Source organism: Lycorma delicatula, chromosome 4 (genome assembly GCF_047948215.1).
Source record: "Lycorma delicatula isolate Av1 chromosome 4, ASM4794821v1, whole genome shotgun sequence".
Lineage (NCBI taxonomy): Eukaryota > Metazoa > Arthropoda > Insecta > Hemiptera > Fulgoridae > Lycorma > Lycorma delicatula.
In genome coordinates, this window is record NC_134458.1 from 124,082,974 (window position 1) to 124,102,680 (window position 19,707).

General features: G+C 30.0%; 1 protein-coding gene across 2 annotated transcripts in view; it reads right to left on the minus strand.

Annotated features, from left to right (window-relative positions):
- Window positions 1–19,707, minus strand: part of Cen (cerebellar degeneration-related protein 2-like) — a 593,469-nt gene that overhangs the window by 425,804 nt on the left and 147,958 nt on the right. Inside the window, exon 1 of one of the 2 annotated variants that reach the window (XM_075364150.1) lies at window positions 3,108–3,235. The exons of the other annotated variant lie outside the window; for it this stretch is intronic. Coding sequence (XP_075220265.1) covers window positions 3,108–3,180 — 73 coding nt within the window. The 5' untranslated portion in view covers window positions 3,181–3,235. Of the gene's footprint in view, window positions 1–3,107; window positions 3,236–19,707 lie in introns of those variants that run through there. 2 annotated transcript variants of the gene reach the window in all.

Below are 19,707 nucleotides of genomic sequence, written 5' to 3' on the forward strand. Positions count from 1 at the left end.
TTTAATTTAAATAACGGATGAAATTTTGAAAACCTTCCATATCAACAAAAAAGTATAATACGATAATTCTACTAATAAATTTAAACGTGTAAAATCTTAATCTAAAATTATTATTTATACTATTTACGTAAAAAAATTATGCTTCATTTTGATTTTTCCTTAAAAGCATATGATTTTACGATGCTAAAATTTATACAAAAAATACATTAATTAATAGTTGAATTACTGATCTGAAAGCTATTATTATAATCTAAACACTATGTATGTACTTACAACGAAAAATACAACAGGAATTGTTTTGTTTCCTATTGAATAAACAAGCTGCTAATTCTATTATCAATATTAATCAAATAGGAAAATAAATTTCACTTAGTAAATATTATTCTGTATTACTCATTCAAAATTAACAAACAGCTTACTTCTTTATTATTCTTATTATTATTGCAAGCAAATATCATTTCTTTTTAAATACATATTACATAATAATATTTTTTTTAAATCGGCTTTTATCCTTAAAAAAAAACTTGTTTTCAAGAAGAGAGATCCAGACGTAGAGAACCGCCCAAAAAATATAGGAAAATAAAAGGTAAAAAATTAATTTTTATTTCAAAATGGTCTTTTCTCCCCTATCAGCACAAGGGAAACCGAAGGTAAAAATGCAGGGTAAATATGGTAACTACGCGTCAAAGAATAATAGAAGACATCGTTTAATAATATTCTTCATTTAATATTAATTCAATTTGTAGTTTAATTTCTTCATTTTTCCAGATGTTCAGAACGAAAATTCCTAGATTTAATTATAATTATATTTAACAAAATTATAAAAAACATTTTGAACAACTTCATAAGTCAGCATTACATATTATTAGGTAGATTTCAAAACAAAGCTATATGCTGTAATGGGTACTGATTCAACTTCCAGAAAATTTCGATATATCTTCGCGTTTCAAACGCGAACCCAAAACCACCGTCAGCTCAAAAGTTTATATATATATATATATATATATATATATCACTTTCTTGTGGACACGATAACTGCCGTAATTTTGCGCCAATCACTTTCAAATTGTTCCATAAAAAACTCGACCCAATATCTCGGTCGAGTTCGTTAACGGCCAAAATCAGATCATGGGGGTGGAAATGGGGTGGCTTTTACGAAAAAACAAAATATCGCTATACCTTTTCATTAAGTAAAATATCGAATTCGTTTAAAGTTCTTACTATTCTTTGGATAAGGGTCTAAAACTTGTCTAAGTAAAGTTTTTTTATATAACCAAGAGTTTTTTTTTATATGGCCCAGATATTTAATAATTAACGGTCCGATGTTTACTCTAATATAAACGAGGTCATAGTTTTAAACGGACTTTTATTAAAAATCAGTAAAAGATCTTTAATAATTTAACGGAAGTTTTCGATAATTCCCGGATTTGGATGATTTTTTTTTCTAGAAGAGATTTCTGTGATAGTCCCGTGGAAAGTTTTTTACCAGATAACAGAAGAATTTTTGAGTTGAAAAATAACATGTTTAAAAAAATTAAACTATACAAAAATACCTTTTTAAATTCAATCAATTTATGCATAATTTAACAACATAAAATGCATAATTTTACTTAATTATTATACAGTAATGATACATACCCCTAAAATCAATCTGATATTAATAAGTATTTTCACGCGTAATTTAAAGAAAATTACGTTTGTAAAGTTGAGATTAAAAAAATAATAAACTACTCCGTATTCCAGACAGTCTTTATTCCCATTATAATAGTTTACTGATTTTTTTGAAAATGATCCGTTTTCATACAGCATATTTGTTTTTGTAGACCTACAATTTTTCAATAAAAATAAAGATAACAAAATTTAACATAAATATACTTATAAAAATAATATTACAGGCTTATAAAATCGTTAAAATTGTTTTTTTTTCTAAAAGAAGAAAAAATTGTTTATTATTATATAAATAAATAAAGAATTTATAGAGTCGGCTCCAAATTATTAGTAAACTGTTTTTAATTTAGCACCGATTTTAAAAAAAATCTATGGTTGAAGATGAATTTTAGAGCGATTTTCGAAGTCTGATTTTGATGTTTATTTTATACTTTTTTTTTTTTAATGAGGTCTGCTTTCGATAATATATGCGCAATTATTACGAACCAGAAGGTGCAGATTTATTCAGGTAGATAATTAAAAGTTTCGTTCTAATATGAAATTCATTCTAATTTACTACGTAAAATCGTTAAATTGTATGCGTTAGATAAGAATCATTGAACCGATTATAATGTAAATTCGCCTACACATGCCTTTATTTAAACATAGTAAATATCTAATTTAAATTTTTGTCTCGAGGCTTCGTTTCAACAATATATATTTAGAATTATTTTAATTAAAAGTTTTTAATAGAAAAACTTAAAAAAAACCACAAAATTAAAATTACTTCTATGTATGAATGTTTTTGAAACTGGTAGTCCATTTATTTTTATTATTGAGATAAGTATATTTTACATTTAAACTCCAATATTTTAGTAAAGAATGCGAAAAAGTTTTTGGAAATTAACTCATCAAAATAAAAAATAAGTTGATTTATTTTTTTTACAATTATGACCACGGACGTGCTTTTACAAACACATGCGTTAATTAGCTACAAAGATGCGAGACCAAGAGATTGATAAGCCAGTTCGTTGGCCACTATCAAATAAGCAAGGCCAGTAAATAATAATTCTGATTTTCTTGCAAATAAATAACCTAGACTCAAAATTAATAAAAAAACTTTTAGCTATAAAAATAATTTGTTAAAAAGAAAAATGATGAACAAAATATTACAATTATCTGTTACAAAGACAGTAATAATGTTTATTTTCCCCCCCATTAGAGATGTAAGTTAAATACAAAGTACTCTATTCCTGACCTATAGAGCTATGGCAGACCGGGGGGTTGTTTTATTTAAAAGGTGTATATATATATATATATATATATATATATATAATTTCAATGAATTTCTGAAAAAAAATTACAGTTTAGGCCTTTTTAAAAAGTAAGTTAGAAATCCTACACTATAAACACATTAAAATATAATAATTAAACAAAGATTTAAAAATAAAATAAAATACCTGAAGATGACCAACGATCTGGGTCTTGGCAAAGCGATTTCCAATCTAATTCCAGTTCTTTGAAAGCAGCCATCACCACAAAAGAATATTTACATTAAATGAAATTTTAAAATATTTATAAAAAAGCACAAAAATAATACGTAAAATATATATTATTTAAAAAAATAAAGTCAAAACAAATAAAAAATGAAATAAACACAATAGTTTATGGTCCAATCATGATCGATTTTAAGGTGAAGGGTTTATGTGGTTTTCAATGGAAAAAAACTTTTTGAAAAACAAAGGAGAGGGAAATTAAAAGAAACGCGGTATTAAGAGCGAAGCCGGTGAACTCCGTAGAAGGATTAGAATGGAACTGAAGGTTCAAATAATCACTGGTGAGGCAGCTGCACCACGTTCGTTGGCTGCCTACCAGTTCGTGTCTCATCCCGTCCGAGAATGTTTGTATGTTAAAGAGACTGCTATGCGAGCGAGACCGAACATGCACTCTGGAAATATTCTGCCCCACCCCACACAGTCGTTCGCTATGTCTCGTACATACTAAAATATATACGTACACACCGCACTATACTACTCGGCTAAAGAAACATAACCTGTTCCGTAATACGAGTAAAAGAGAGTGAGTAATAAAGAAGAAAAAAAAATAATAATGAAAGAGAAATGAAATGAGAAATAAATAAATCTAATAGATATATCTAAAATAAACAAAACATCATTAACTTTTTCGCAAAATAAATATATAGCATTTAATGTAATTTTGTTTTTAAATTTATGAATTTACGTAAAATAATATATAAAGTAACAAAAAAGAAAATTGAAAATGTATAAAAATAATAATATATTTCTGTTTTTCTTCAAATTTTGAAATCGGCATACCAAATTAAAACAACTCCAAATAATTTCTTAACATTTAATGTGTTCTCAATTTTTTTTATATTCATAAGTTTATTACTATTTTATTACTTTGTTTTAAATGTATTAGTGCTTTATTTTTATTTAAAATATGGATACCCCTAAAAAATTCATTACCGGTTTGAAAAAACCTACTTCGCAAGAAACACAAAAATGCCTTTATAAAAATAAAATAATTTTATTTTTAACGACGTAAACAGAGCCTAGTCGAGCACGAACTACGAATTTCTAAAATATAGTTATACATATCTTTTTTTCTCTCCATTTAGCCCATCTATGGACCGCGTGAACAACTTACGTACGTTGAAAAGTCTAAGACTTAGATTCGATTCATTCATATTAATGAACGTGTGGCAACGTGTAACTCAAAACTGGTTGCACAAAAAACCAGTAAATTTGGTATAATGACTTCTATATACAGAAGACAACATTAAAGCTACTTAAATTTGAAGTCATGGTTTCAATGGATTGAAGAGTTAAAGGATCTCATATCACTTTACTAATACTATTTTTGAGTTTTTATGAAAAAATAACAAATTTTTCTTATAGAATGTTTCCAAAAATGACTTTTTCTTTGCACAGAAGGAGGTAAAATCTGGGGCTAGACGCCCAGCAGCCCACACTACAAGGTGTGTGAGATTCCCGTCACAGATGGGGACTCACTAAGAAAACTCCCCAAGTACCCGCCTCGATGACATTAACCCGGGACATTTTCAGGTGACCACACGAGTAACTTGAAAACCGGGTCAGGAGTATCGCATACCTCATCGATGGCAGCGATCCGAGGACCACTGCCACCTCCGCATACGAGTTGTTCCTTTCCGGCCTTTATACTTGATCCTCCTGCTGGACAGGATCTGTATCATCTACTCTTTATATACAGCGCACTCTGGGAGATGTAGAAGACAGGCCGCTCTACCGCACCCTCACACCAGTAGGTGATGCCAAACAACGTGCTCATCGAAGATCCAGGGTGCAGGTGGATCGAGAAGTCCCAAACACTTCATCAATGGTGGCGACCCGGAGGCCCCCACAACCTCCAAGCACGGGCTATCCCCCCCCCCCCACGGCACCAATTCACTCCTTCACGGTCTTTTGCTTAAGAACTTTCCCAAACCACTCCTGTCATTTTCTCCACTCGTGCTCGCCCTGCAGCATAATCTGAACGATTGCTTCCAGTGAGTCAAGACCCTCGTTAATCGGTCGATACCTCTCCCACCTTGGGCACTCGAAGAAACTATGTATGGGTCACATCATCATCCCTACAACAGTATGAACATTCAGGGGAAGGTCTTTTCCCTATAAAACAAAGGTACTTCCCAAACGACCCGTGGCCCGTAAGCCACTGGGCCGTCCAAAAATCTATCTCCCCATGTCTCCTGAGCACCCACTCGTGGATGCCAGGAATGTGCTTATGAGTCCATCTACCACGGCTTGACAGCTCCCACTTCTTCTGCCAGCGCTTAGTAGCACTCTACTTGCTTCCTCCTTAGATCAGCTGTCCGCGACGCTCTTTCTTTCTTCTACCAGTAGTGACACTGACGAAAGAGCCGCCACCACTCGTAAGGCTACCCGCCTCTGTAGCGCGTCCAGCTTCTTTCTGCATCTGTCAAAACCCCAGACGGGGGCCGCATATAGGACCGTGGACGAGCACCTAGGCGATCATTCTTCTCTTCGATGTCACCGGCCCGACAATGTTGGCCATTACCCTCGCAATCGCTGCAGCTAGTCTGCCCGCCTTGTTCATCGCCTCATCCGTGTGCACGGTAAATTTTCTGTTCCTGTCCAGTCAGACGCCAAGGTATTTAATCCTGACTACTGGCAGGACAAAAACTCCATCCACTTCGACGAAGAAATCCGCGATAGCTCTGCGTCCCGTCATGACAATCACTTACAAAAATGACTACATAATTAAAAAATAACGGTTTTAATCGAAATTCTCAACTTCCTTCAGAATATTTGTTTTTCGTTCAAAGTATGTATACATTCTTATAAATATTGTTGACATAAATTTTATAATTTGGGTCCTTAAAGGGTAAATTGGTTGTAGTGTAAATTAAGACAAAATTTTATATTTCGAGCCTAGTTAACTAGACGTTACGGTTGTATTTAAATACCAATAGATTGTTTTACTGGTAAGTTATAGGGTTATTTCTTATTTATTATTTTTTTTCTTGTGAAAAACTCATATCAAAAAACATACAGCTTTATACAACTACTTTATTATAATCTAAAACTAACTTATGATAAAACAAAAATTTCTAAAATTTCGACCATATAAACAATTTTAATTTTCGCTTAAAAAATCGTTCACTTAAATTACCTAGGAAAATGTTATAACGAGAAAATCACTTAATCGATAAGATAAAAGAAATTCATCAAAATTCGTCAAATTGGCGAAGAGTACGACTTAACGAAAAGATAAAAAAAACTGGGTTATAATTAGAACCTTTTCATTTACTGAAGTTTGTAAAAAAAATGTTAAAACGTTAAATCTAAATACTGTTATAACCATTATTAAATAACAATGATCTGAATCATCATGAATAAGACTTTTACAGCTTGAATCAACGAATAAATCTCGTCAAATAATTATTAAAACAAAATAAAGTACGTACAAAATTATTGTAAACAAATTTTATAGAAAAGAAATTAAAATCAAAACGGCCGATACTATCTATTATCGTTTAGATTTATATAATATCTAAATATGTTTTACAGTAAGTGTTAGATGATATATCATCTAACACTTACTCTAAAAAAGACTATTTAATTTTTATAATTTTTTTTGCCAAAAAAAATGTTTGTTCAATAAATTCAAAAAAAATTATAATTTATCACACCTATGCAATTAGAGAAAAATTAAATACACTGGAAAAAAATTAATTTCGGCACAATTTCAAAAACTTAAATAACAATTGGAATAAACTGTTGTAATTAAATTACTAGAATAATTTTTTTTTAAAGATTCTTCACTTACCCAAATATCAACAAGATATTTGTACAAGACTGGAGGATGTTAGTTTGGTGATTATAAAAACTCGAAAGTAGTTATATTGATTCTCTCGACATCAAATAAATACGAAATATAAGTAAGTGAATCTATAGTTTTTATTTCAACTTTATTTCTTGCATGATTAAACAGATATAAAATTATCAAAATATATACCTATTTACTGCTTACGAAAATCTACAATTTTTTTCCAACTGCTAATAAAATTAAATTGGAAGACCTAAGATAACTATTCAAATATTTTAATCCGTTTTCGTATTTTTCTTTTAAATAATTTACTTCAACATTACTCGGAAGATGATGACGAGCCAATGAAAGTGTTGAACGATGATCAAATTTTTAGATATTCGTAAGAATTTTATAAATCCTGGTCAGACAAGGCATTTTTTATACGCTACAAGAATTCTTATTTCTGAATTCCCACGAACTAGCTTCAAGCTTATGTGGAACTTATTCATTTGGCCAAAAAAAATAGTGTTCCAAGAGGTTCTAGCTACTTTTTACCGGCGTATTCGTCTGATTAAAATAAAAGAAAAAAGTTCAATAAACATCACACCGGAAATTCTTTGTTTTTAGATTACCGTGAATCAAAAACCTTCCCCCTTTTTGGCCTTGAAGGTAAAACAATACGGTATTGCACTTATATAGCGCAAATCATAAGTCTAGATTTATGATTTTAGATATAATTTTATATAAACAATTTAAAACAAAATTAGTACCGTGAACTGAATATATATTTTTTAAAGAAATCTCTGTGAAACTGAAAAAAAGCTATACCATGTTTTTTAAAAATATAAACACAAGAGTTGCAAAAAAATAAATAAATTTATGCTACAAATTTTGTGAAATGTTTAATTGTGAACAAATTAGCGTAACAAAAACAGATTGTAACCAGGCTATAAGATCAAATCATTCATATTTTCAATAAGTAAAAATTGATTTAAATTAAATAATGGAATTTTTTCATTATAAATTCAAAATTTAAAAATTACATTAACAGACTTTAAAAATTTTGAATTTTTATGAATAAGATTTCAAATTCTGTTTAAATTTTCTGTTTAATTCCTGAGTGATTGAGTGACAATGGTTAAAAGGTATTTCGAAAAAAACTGACAGAACGTTAAAAATGTATATTATATTTATGAAAATAATATAGTATATTTATAAACTAATATCCGTTACTGGTGTTGAAAATCACATTAAAAAACATACGGTTTTCTTTCTCCTCATGTTTTTTCGAAAAAAAATTATTTATTCTTAATAAATTTTTTAAATAATTATTTTTTAAATAAGAATTAAGAGGATTAAAAAATACATTTATTCACAAAGACAACTTAATAAGCGTCTTGATGTACAAAGCGTTTCATAAATTATGTAATAAATAAATAAATAACAAAATCTAATAATATAAATCTACTATCATTCAATTTCACTTATATCTTAATATCAAATTACCTCTATATCGTTAATGATTATATTAATAAATATTTTTTTATTTATATCAATAATATTTGATTATTTTTCTTATTATTTCATGAGCAGCACGTATTAAGTTATAAATATTACAAAAAGAAGAATAAAATAAATAAAATATAGATTCGTAATTAAAATAAAAAGAAAAAAAATTTAAGAGTTGTAATTAAATTTTCACTTTTTTTCGATTTTCCTTATAAATACTTTAATTAAAAGTCAAGCTGAAAAATAAATTTTATTTTTAAATTAAGTAAACTGAGTACACTAAAAATTTCAATTCCAGTAAAAAAATGTGTATGCAAATTAAATTTTTTAAAGTTTTAATTAAAAATATAATGAATAAAATTAAAAAATGGAAACAAAGAATACTTTTTAACATTATTATTATTCCCTTAATGGATTAGGTTTTAAGTCTATTCCGTTTCTCTAGCTCTTCCTCGAACATGTTATTTCTGTATTTATTGACGTGAAGTAAACTCAAGGCGTATTCGGAAAGAAAGTACAGTTTTTTTTATACAATAAAGCACATAACTTTCGACAAAATAATTTTATTATTAAGTGGAAAGGCACACCTTAAACTATATTTCTACATAATTTCCACTACTGTTAAGGCACTTTTCTTATCTTGTAATCAATTTCTTATTCATTCCTCAAAGAACGGCGCCACCACTGTTACAGCATTTTAACTGTAACATTTACAGATAACCACTGTTTTACAGCATTTTAACGTCGGCATCGTAATCGTAATGCTGACCAACAAGTCAAGTCAAGTAATCCTTCTTGAGATGCAGAAATAAGTAGTAGTCAGTCGGCGCCAATTCAGGACTAGCCAAGTTGTTCAATCAGTGTTTGAGTTTACCAACATCAAACGGACAAGCATTATCGTGAAGCAACTTACGAATGATCATGCCTCTCCTTTTGTTTTGGATTTCACGGCAAAATGTTTTGATCATATTACAATAAAGCGAAGCTATAAATGCTTCGCTCATATTTCGGCAAAAAGTCAACCAATAAAACTTCTTTCTTATCCCAGAAGTCAGTGTACATGATTTTCGAATTGAAATATACGAAAAAATACGTGGTTATGAATTTCTGTGTTTTTTTTTAGAAATCTTGTGTCGCTACTCCATAATTACCGTTTGGATTCTGCGGGAATTCTCGTCCTCAGTCAATAATCGGCACAAAAAATCGTCACCCTTATTTTTGTATCGGGTAAGAAAAGATTAAGCAGTCTAACCGCTTAGTTTTGTAAATCCCCATAAACATTTTCGGTAAACATCAAGAGCAGCGTTTATGTTGACCTGGGTTTGTATTACAATTTCGTGCAGAACTATTCGTGAAATATCAGGGAACTCAATACATAAAGAATAAATTGTAAACCGTCGATTTTCTTTAATTTGTTCATCCGCTCGTATAACCAAATCGTTTTCACGAAGGAAGAATGCTCACTCCTTTGCTCATCATGTACATTACTACATCCCTCACTGAACTGCCGTACCCACTTTCTAACCGTTTATCACTCACGGCGTTTTCATTGTAAACTTTACTAATTTCCTAATATCAGCCGATTGACATTTCTCGAGTTTAAAAATCTGATAATTGGCCTAATTTCACGATCGACGGGATTCTGGATTGATTTGAACATTTTAAACTACGTTTAATAAACTATAAACAAATGTCGCTGTACTTATAATGGCGTCTATCGAAAGCACCCGGAGGAGAGGATGTGGTTCGTATGCTCAGAGCTCCGATCGTAGCGCTGCGGCGGTGATAGAAGTAAACGCTTGTAAATTGTGAGCATAATTCACAAATTCAAGATTGTATTTCGGGCAGGCAACAGGGGTAGTAGTACAGTGCATTATGTTGTAGAGATAGATAGGGTTTTCGTCAAGCTTTTCTTGAACAAGGTGGTCAGTTTTTGTAAATTTTTATTCTTTTAAGGTTAAAAATTATTTTAGAGTGAGCAGGTGCTTCCAGTGTATTGGTCTAGGACATGTGGCTACAGTATGTAAAGGAAAGGAACTTTGTTCTTATTGTGGTAGTAAGGGTCATCAAGTGAAGGATTGCTCCTCGACCAAGCAGAAAGGAGGGGGTCTCCAGTCTGTATTAACTGTTCTCGAGTTGGGAAGTTGGCGTGACACGATTGTAGATCGAATGAAGGTCACCCGTATGTGCGTGCTCGGGATATGTGGCGTAGAAAAACTGACTTTTAAATTTACAGCTAAGTGGTCACAGGCTGGGGGCCTCTGGAATTGTTTTCTTGTTTGAGTTGATTAGTTTCATGACTGTTTAGGGCTCAATCGGGTTCTCTTCTGATTTGTTTTTGTTGTGGGTTATAGAATACGTTTTTGGTATATTAGTGTTTAGTTACTTGTTTTGTTTTTGTTACCGAGTGGTGTTTTTGTGTTTGTTATTTTTAAGTTATTGTTTTACTAGGTTTTTGTTTAATTGTGGTTTGTGTTGTTTAGTTGTTGCATGCTGGTTGGCACTGAGTGTTGGATCGCTCTTCCTTAGGGTGGGTTTCGCGGATCAGCTCAATCAGTACGGTCTTGTTTAAGACTTGAGTTAACAGTAGGATTTGTATAGGCGTCTTACACCGACGGAAATATCGCGTGTGGCATTCGCATCGGTGGCATCCTGACTGAGGCAAGACTGAATATGTCTTGAGACCTTTGAAAATTATCTCCGGTAAAGCCCCTCAAGGCTAGGTACGGAGGAGGTGGTGTGGAGTTTAGATCCGTCACGTGACAGGTGTCTTCCCCTTTGGGGTCAGGATGTACTTATTTTCCAGATATGCCTCGTACGACTGTTTGGGGATTATTTCATTAAGCATTCTATTCATTGTCCCTACTTTGGTACTCATAAAAAGAAAAAAAATGGCCAAATCTCTTTGGATAATCTCATTTCAGATTATTCAATCATGTAACACTTCAAGACGGATAAATAAAACCCATTTCTACCGCTAGTAAAGAGCTCAGATATTTAGCTAACGGTATTACGCACTTTTTATGTGCTTATGAGATCTAAGCACATAAAAACAGCACTCACCCTTTTCTTAAACAACTATTATTGGCTATCTAGCCTTGTTTTATTCCTTAGATTCTTCCTAACAGTTCTAAGGACCGCTCTTTAGCTATTAATCGTTGCGAAGATATTTTCATCCACATTATATGAAGCATAGCAACTACTTCAAACATTTTTAGACGTTATAAGTTCTTACTCCTTAAAAGCCATCATTTTTATTTTTCTTACTGATAAACCTCTCAACCAGTTTGTTAAACTTAATTAAATTTATCTGTATCTCTAAGTGAAAATAATCAAATCAACCGCAAAACCTAGCGTTAATATAATTATCTCCTATTAGTGTAGTTAGTCCTATCCAGTTTGGCACATCAATACATAAATGAAACAATACAGGCCACAATAAGCACCTTGTGGATCTCCCAGATTAATAAATTCATTTTCGCCTACCATCCTGATAATTGCACAGTTGAATACTTTTTAAACCTTTTTTTTTAATGAGAAGTATATGTATATTGATACGTTAAATGTGTCACATTCAACGGGTGGAATGTATAGATTTTTATGACCGCTTAAAAAAAACATAAATTTATTGCATTATGCTGTCTGCTTCAATATTTTTTATAGCACAGTGATGTATTTAAAACAAAAGTACAAAGTATACGAATACTGTGACTCAGACTTAAATATGAATACTCTCAACCGTCTCTGAAAATATTGATATTCTTTTTACATCATGTACTTTTTGTAAAAAAGTAAGCTCGGTACGGATAATAAAAGGACAAGAAACCACTTTATTCCTACTTTCCTTAGTAAGCCAGAAGAGTAACTAATGAAGTACATCGTTAATTATTCTTGATAATGGTTATCTTTTGGGAGTAACTTATGATATATCACGTCTCAACAACCTAGTAAAACTCTTGCAATATATAATTTACTGAAAAATTTTCAGTTTTATATTCGCAAAAAGTAAACATTCATTTTCAAAGAATTTTAGTAAATATTTAATTCAAATGATTAATTTAAACAATTTAAATATACAATTAACTCTAATTTAATAAATAAATAAATGAAAAGAAACGGGCTAATCTTAAAATATTGTTATTAAAATATAAACATATTCCGAATTAATTTTAGATTACGCTGTTATCTAATAATTATTTTATAATAATAAATGTGGACTCTCTTATCAATATTGAAGAGTCCACATTTATATGACGAGGCAATAAGAACAAGTACTTCTTAAATTTTTAGGCTTATTGCGTTGCAACCAAACATAGAAAACAATTTCAAAATCGCCCCATTGGCAAACTTCCCCAACAGTTCATATCAAGGAAACACTGGTTTTATAGATTCCTGTAACTTCAGCATCCATCCACCTACGTCCACAAAATCTACGACTAGATCTACATCTATAAAACCAATATAAAAGTGATATAGCAGAGTTTCCTCCAGGCAGCAGGCGCTCATCTCGTTCAAAGTTTTTCGGGAGATCGAAAGGATCTTTATCCAGATGTGAGCAGGGCATTTGATTATACGATTTTGCGTTGAATAAATAATCTTGTAAAATGCAAAAAAGGCCTCTTTACCACCTAGGGTAAAAAAACTAATGAAAAGTCCCTAAGGGAACAATATAACCCTTCAAAAAATAGTAAATCGTCCGAAAATCTAACTAAACTATTCACCATTCACTCAAACCTTAACCGGAAGCTATAATTTACACCATATCAAGTAGGCATAGAAACAGGCAGATTTTTCAAGATAAAGAGAAATGCAAGACAAAATAATTCTCGCCAATTTTCAAATTGAGATTATTTCTTTTATGAATAATTTACTAACCTGTGGAGGATAACAGACAAATAATAGAAATTAGGTGGAAAAGGTAATAACCTACGCAATTCGTAGGTTCGGAGATTTTGATTATGAAAGGAATTTGTTTATGTATTATTTAAAGTTTATCCTTGGGGCCACGTCATATTCTAAAAAGTCAGAGCCCATGAGAAGCATAAAATTTTGTTCAGTCAATTTAAAACTTTACGATAACTCTATCAACTTGAAAAAGATCCTGTAGGGTTCTTTTTTTGAGAATATCATTGTTTCTCTTTATTTGGGAGAAACAATGATGTAAAGCAAGCAATACTATTTCATTTTTCAGCCAATAATACGAGACAGTGATTTTGATATCGAAAACAAAGGCAAAAGCATACCATAATCAAAATTGCAAGTAGTTTTATATTAAATACTAAAAAATAAAATATACTTTTACAGCTACGAGAGTTCACCACATATGAGGATAGCAGGACATTATTGATCAATGGGGTAGTTACAATATGATTTAAGCGAAGGTTATTTATTTTTTCATCATCGACATCAAACTCTTCAAATTGTAAATTTTCATCTCGCTCCATTTGTATTATTCACAATTTCTTGTAACTGAATTGTAATTAAAAACCATCCTGCCGTGTCCAAACTTAGGTTTGACTCTATTTAAACATTTAATATCACTACAGGAACAAGATACGGAATTAACTATCGCGGATTGTAATCAAATGAGGTTACAACTGATTATTTAAAGTAAAATTTCGGTTTATCAATAATTTAACACTTTTGAATTAATTCCTTTGACTTCTGACAGAGGTAAGAAGTTTCTTGATGCTCAAAAACTATGAAATATGAATCTGATCTAAATTAGGAGAACATACGAAAAAATCAAGGTTTTGTATAAAATAATTAATAAAGAAAATATCTCAACACTTAAACGTAGCATACACTTTAGACTTTAGTTAATGGATAAACTTTTTTCCCAATTTTCAAACAAGGAAGTATATTCAAAAATAAAATTACGCGAATATCAAAAACGTAAAAATAAGCCAAATTTTATAACCTGGTGTTTTAAATTAATAGTTTAAATATACAAATTTTGAATATAGTTTTACTTCATATACATATATGACATTCAAAAACAGTTTTCTAACTTGCATAGAAAAGAAACAAACATGAACTGAGGGACAAATTTTAAAAAGAAGGAACTATCAGAGACAAGAAAATAAATATATTACAATCACTGATAGCATGTACTTTTTTATACAAACCAAAAATAAGTTCACAATGTAAGAAATTTTGAATGACAGATGAATTACTAGATGAGAAATTCATTTGAAAGTAATTAAGTAAAATAACGAAACAAAGTATACGAAAAGACATTAAAATACATAAATATAACAAAAATTGCAGGATTTTATTATTTAAGACGTAATATTACAAAGGACAAAAGTAAAGTAATTTTTCAAACATGGTACCGCTGATATGTTAAATGAATAAATTAACAATTAATATAATCCACCTTACCATGGTGGATTAATTTTAATCATAGTTAAAATTTGAAAACAGCATGACTGTCCCGGTCCTACCAATATATACAGGACTAGTATCCTACGCAGGATGTGCTTAACAACAAACAATACGAAACTGAGAACGTATAAATACAAAAACATAAAAACACAATAAGGCTACAAAAAAAGCAGGCGCTCATCTAGTTCAAAATTACAACAAAAAAATCTGTAATACAAAAAAAATCATAGTTAAAAAAAATATAATAAAAAATTTAAATGAAAAATACAAACTGTAAATTTTCATCTTGCTCCATTTGTATTACTCACAATTTTAGAAAAAAAATTAAATAAACTTAATTCCTCCTTAATGATGTAACGTTTGTTTTTTCTTGTTTTTGAGTTCATACTAGTAGGACCGGGACAGTCATGACTGTTTTTAAATTTTAACTATGACTTTTTAAACTTTTGACTTTAAATGTATTAATTTTAACTCCTGATGATGGCTTCCAAGTAAGCCGAAAGATCTAGAATACTTATCAACGTGCTGGTAAGGTGAATTATATTAATTGTTAATTTATTATAAGACGTAAAATTAGACGTAAAAAAACAGAGTAGCACAAGGAGGGTATCCTTCGAGCAAAAAAGACGCCCATCAGTATCAAAATAGATCTCTAAAAATAGAAGTAAATTCTTAAAAGTTTATACGTGTAGAGAGGGAAATCGAGCATCATTTTTCATAAAATATTCATCACCTAACCGCTAAACTTCGTAATGTTACTGTTATTTGACTTGACTACCATGATGAAATCAAACTCATTTCGCTTTTAGCTTACTTATTTCAATCACAGTATCCATATCTATCTATTCATTGGGGCCCAACATAAAATCATTAAGGCACTCCAATTAATTTATTTTTTTGGTAGAGGGACATGTAAAAGCTAAAACCTCTAGTGGAAGAAAGTTTTTAAAAAATTAAAAAGATAATCGAGGTTACTTTATTTCCCAAATAAAATAACCTAAACGAATTCTACGGGAACGTAGGTTATGGTGGAAAGAATTTCCACAATGTTCAACTAAAGTTTTATCAAGTAGATAGAACCAGATAATGTTGGATTATGGAAAATGTTTTAAAGATAATCGATTTTACAAGTTACAACTTGACGTTTATAGTAATGACATTTTTAGATAATCCAGTTATATTAAAACAAATGATAATAAATAAAAAAAATACAAAACTCTTTATAAGGTTTAGAATGAAATAAATTAAAACTGTTGACCGAAGACTACTGGTTATTAACATAGCCTAGTTTACCTTGGTCTCTTTTAAGTTAACGATACGGTTTGGTATAAGTTAATGCCCTACCACAATTTATAATATTCACAATCACTCTCACACTTGCAGAGCAAGAGAGAAAGAAAATGTGTGCGAGAGACAGGGAGCAAGTTTCATGACCCGTATAACTGTGAACCTGTAACAGTTTTAAAGGCTGCATTAAAATGAACATCACTAATTAATTATTAATAACAGAAAATTATATCAGATAAAATACATAATTTAATCTATGTTATTTAATAATTAAACAAGCACTATTAAAATTAAATCATCAAAACTGGATCTGTTTCTAATGAATCCAATCAAAATCATTATAGGTTAAATAAACGAAGTTTCAATCGAACTAATTTATCAAAAAATCAGTTTAAAAAGGTAACAGTAATTAAGCGACTATTTGCAGTATAAGAAATGCAAATTACATTTTTATTGAATAAGTGCTCAAAAACATTATTGCAGAAATGGACGATATCAAACAATCCAGTACTACAAAAAAGCTGCTAAGTATTGGATGTCCTTTCGTGGCTATTAATAACCAAAAATTAAGAGAGGTGAAGAAGGAACAAAAAAGAAAATATATATATATATTAAAACTGAAGAATAAATTAAAAAAAAAGTTATTTTTTAATCTTCATGTATAGGCTAAACTTAAAAAATTTGCATAATTAAAGTTTTCTCTAAATCTAACACCCCTTTCAATAAAGGTTGAAATAAGAAAAAGAAAATTTTCAAAAACTTTACTGAATTTTAAGTCTGGATACTATTATATAAAAAAAAAAACTTTTGAAAAATATTTTAACCGAAGAGCGATAGAACAAAAGAATAAAAAACAATACCTCAGTTTTCAGGTGTGGGTTGATGATTTAAAAAAAACATTTTTTAGGATTTTTATATACGCATTGTAGACAACAAATTTGCTTTAATAAAGTTTTCTCTAAAACGCCTCTGAAGAAAATCGAAATTGGTTTTTTCGTGATTCCCCCGCCATCTTAACGAATTTTGAAAAAATACAATCAGTGTCCCATATAAACACATTTGAGCAAAATTTTAAGAAAATCGGTTTGATTAATCCTGAGATATAAGGCCAAAAGTAGTGCGAAAAACATTAGTAAGCACATACATATGTTTTATTGATCTAGATGAACTAGTTTGACCCTAAAGCGTAAATCTGTAAAAAAATCTGATACCCCATTTTTGACATGATCACCATATTTTTCCCTTAAATATAGCTACTCCACCTATATTGGCCTCGGGAAAGTAATTTATATTTCGAGACAAATGGCAAAAGCGGAAAAACAGTTTAATAGAATAAATTGAAAATGTTTATGTTCAGGTTGGTACCCCTGACGTATAAAATATCAGCTGTTCGTAAAGAATTTTCGTTATTATAACCTCATTTATTACAAAATATCGGCTCCACTTGAACGTGTACCGCGAAAGAAGGGCGTACTATGATGAGATTTTTATTTTCTGAAGACGAAATTCAATCGCTGAGGTGAGTCTAGTAAACAGTATTTAATCGTGAAAATATTATAAGTGGATTGAACAGTTTAAATCGGGTAGAACAAGAGTTACCGATTTTCAACGCAGCGGAAGACATTTGAAAAATGTTGAAAATCATTAACGTTTAATTAATAATTATAATTAATATAGTAGATTAATTAATTATTATTTTTATTTTTCCTCGGTATGGTAATAAACATTTCAGAAGGAAAGTGAAATTACTAAAAACAAAATTATTTCCCCCCGGGTTTTATTATTTTTTTTATTTTTTTAGTCTCCTGAAATTAAAAAACTTCTAAAATCACTATAGAAATATTTTATTTGAATGAATAAATTGTACGTGTAACAGTATTTTTATTACACTACATTTTTCGTTATATCTCAGGAAAGATTGTATTTATTAATATGAAATTTGGTACGCAACTTTTCTTTTTTAATTAGTGACTAGGATTATCAAAAAGACTATTACACGATCATATCTAGCATACACTTTTTTTTTTAAATTCTATTTCGACAATATTTTAGTATTATGAGGAAAATGATTGATCTGTTTAAATTTGTTCTGGCACATTTTGATCTGTTTAGTTTTGAATTAAAGTCGGACTTTTGAAACTTGTATTTGTTTTCCATCGACTTTAAAAATAATGTAAACAAAGAATTAAACACTAAAAACCTTTTCGTTATAAACTGTTATGTATTTGTTGGCAATAAAAAACGGTTAATTTACGCAAAGTTAAAAAAGCGTTGATATCGATTATATTCTTTCGTGCTTTACGACAATTTTTTTGTTAATTACAAAAGATACAGTTCTTGGACCTATATTCAATTTTTCACGTCAACAAATTTAAAAAAAAAACTATTACTTTATTTGGGTCCTAAGAACTTCCGCCTCTTTATTAAGGTCCAAAAAGTCTCAAAATGGGTTCATTTTACTCTTAAACTAGAAATCAGAACATATTTCGGTGGCCGTAACTCGGACATCCATTTAAAGGAACTTTTTTTATACTAATGTCTCAAATCAGTTTCTAAAGTACGAAATATTCCCATGCAATTTTGAATCGTCGTAAAATACGAGCAAACAAAAAAAAATTTACACGGAAAAACGTCTTACCTCGTTTTATTTTCCGACTGTCCACCATTTGGTATATATATATATATTTTTTTTTAAATTAGAATTCATAACTCGAAATTGGATTTAGTTGTTTCAACCAGATTTATTACATACGTTTGAACAAATGTTATACAAAGAGAGAAAATTTGGAAATTTTCCCTTATCCAATTTCAAAATGGCAGACGTTCAAATATTTTAAATTTTATTTAACTAATTTTAGTAACTGTATAACTTTTAAAATTTTAATTTATCAAATTGGGTAGCATTGTTTTTTGTGTATAAAAAGGGCATCTAATTTATGTATAAATACGATTTCAAACAACCGACTAACACTGGAAAATTTCTTTAAAGTATTTTATGTGTCTTCATCTCCTGTGTAAGCCAATACTACTGTATAAAAAAGCAAATTTATTTGTTTTTGTAAGCTAGTTTCTTTTATTTTTGTTTGAAAGTACACTGTAATATTACATTTTTCCATTAAGCATGCGTTACTATTTTAATGAAGAACTTGGTGATACGCATTTTATTTATGTTTTAGCCGATCGAATTCTCATGAAATTAAACGGCACAGAAATATTTTCCAATCGAAATGCTCCAAGCAGAAAGATCTTTGCTATACTCGTAATTCACAAAAATCAAAGAGAAAATTATATTTGAAGAATAATTAAAAAGTTGAAAGATTTATTATTGTAAGAGCACAGTTGATGTGAAAAACGGAAAAACTGGAAGCGATAGAAACAAAACCAGAAAGTAGAGGAGATCAATCGGTTACATAAGGTAGTTCTAAAAATTCTATTTCGGGTATTCTTCACAAGCAACACTTGTATACATATCCTATTCAAAGAATTCAGAATTTTATTGAAAGAAATCTTCGGCAAGGATTGCTTTTAATGACAAATTATTTA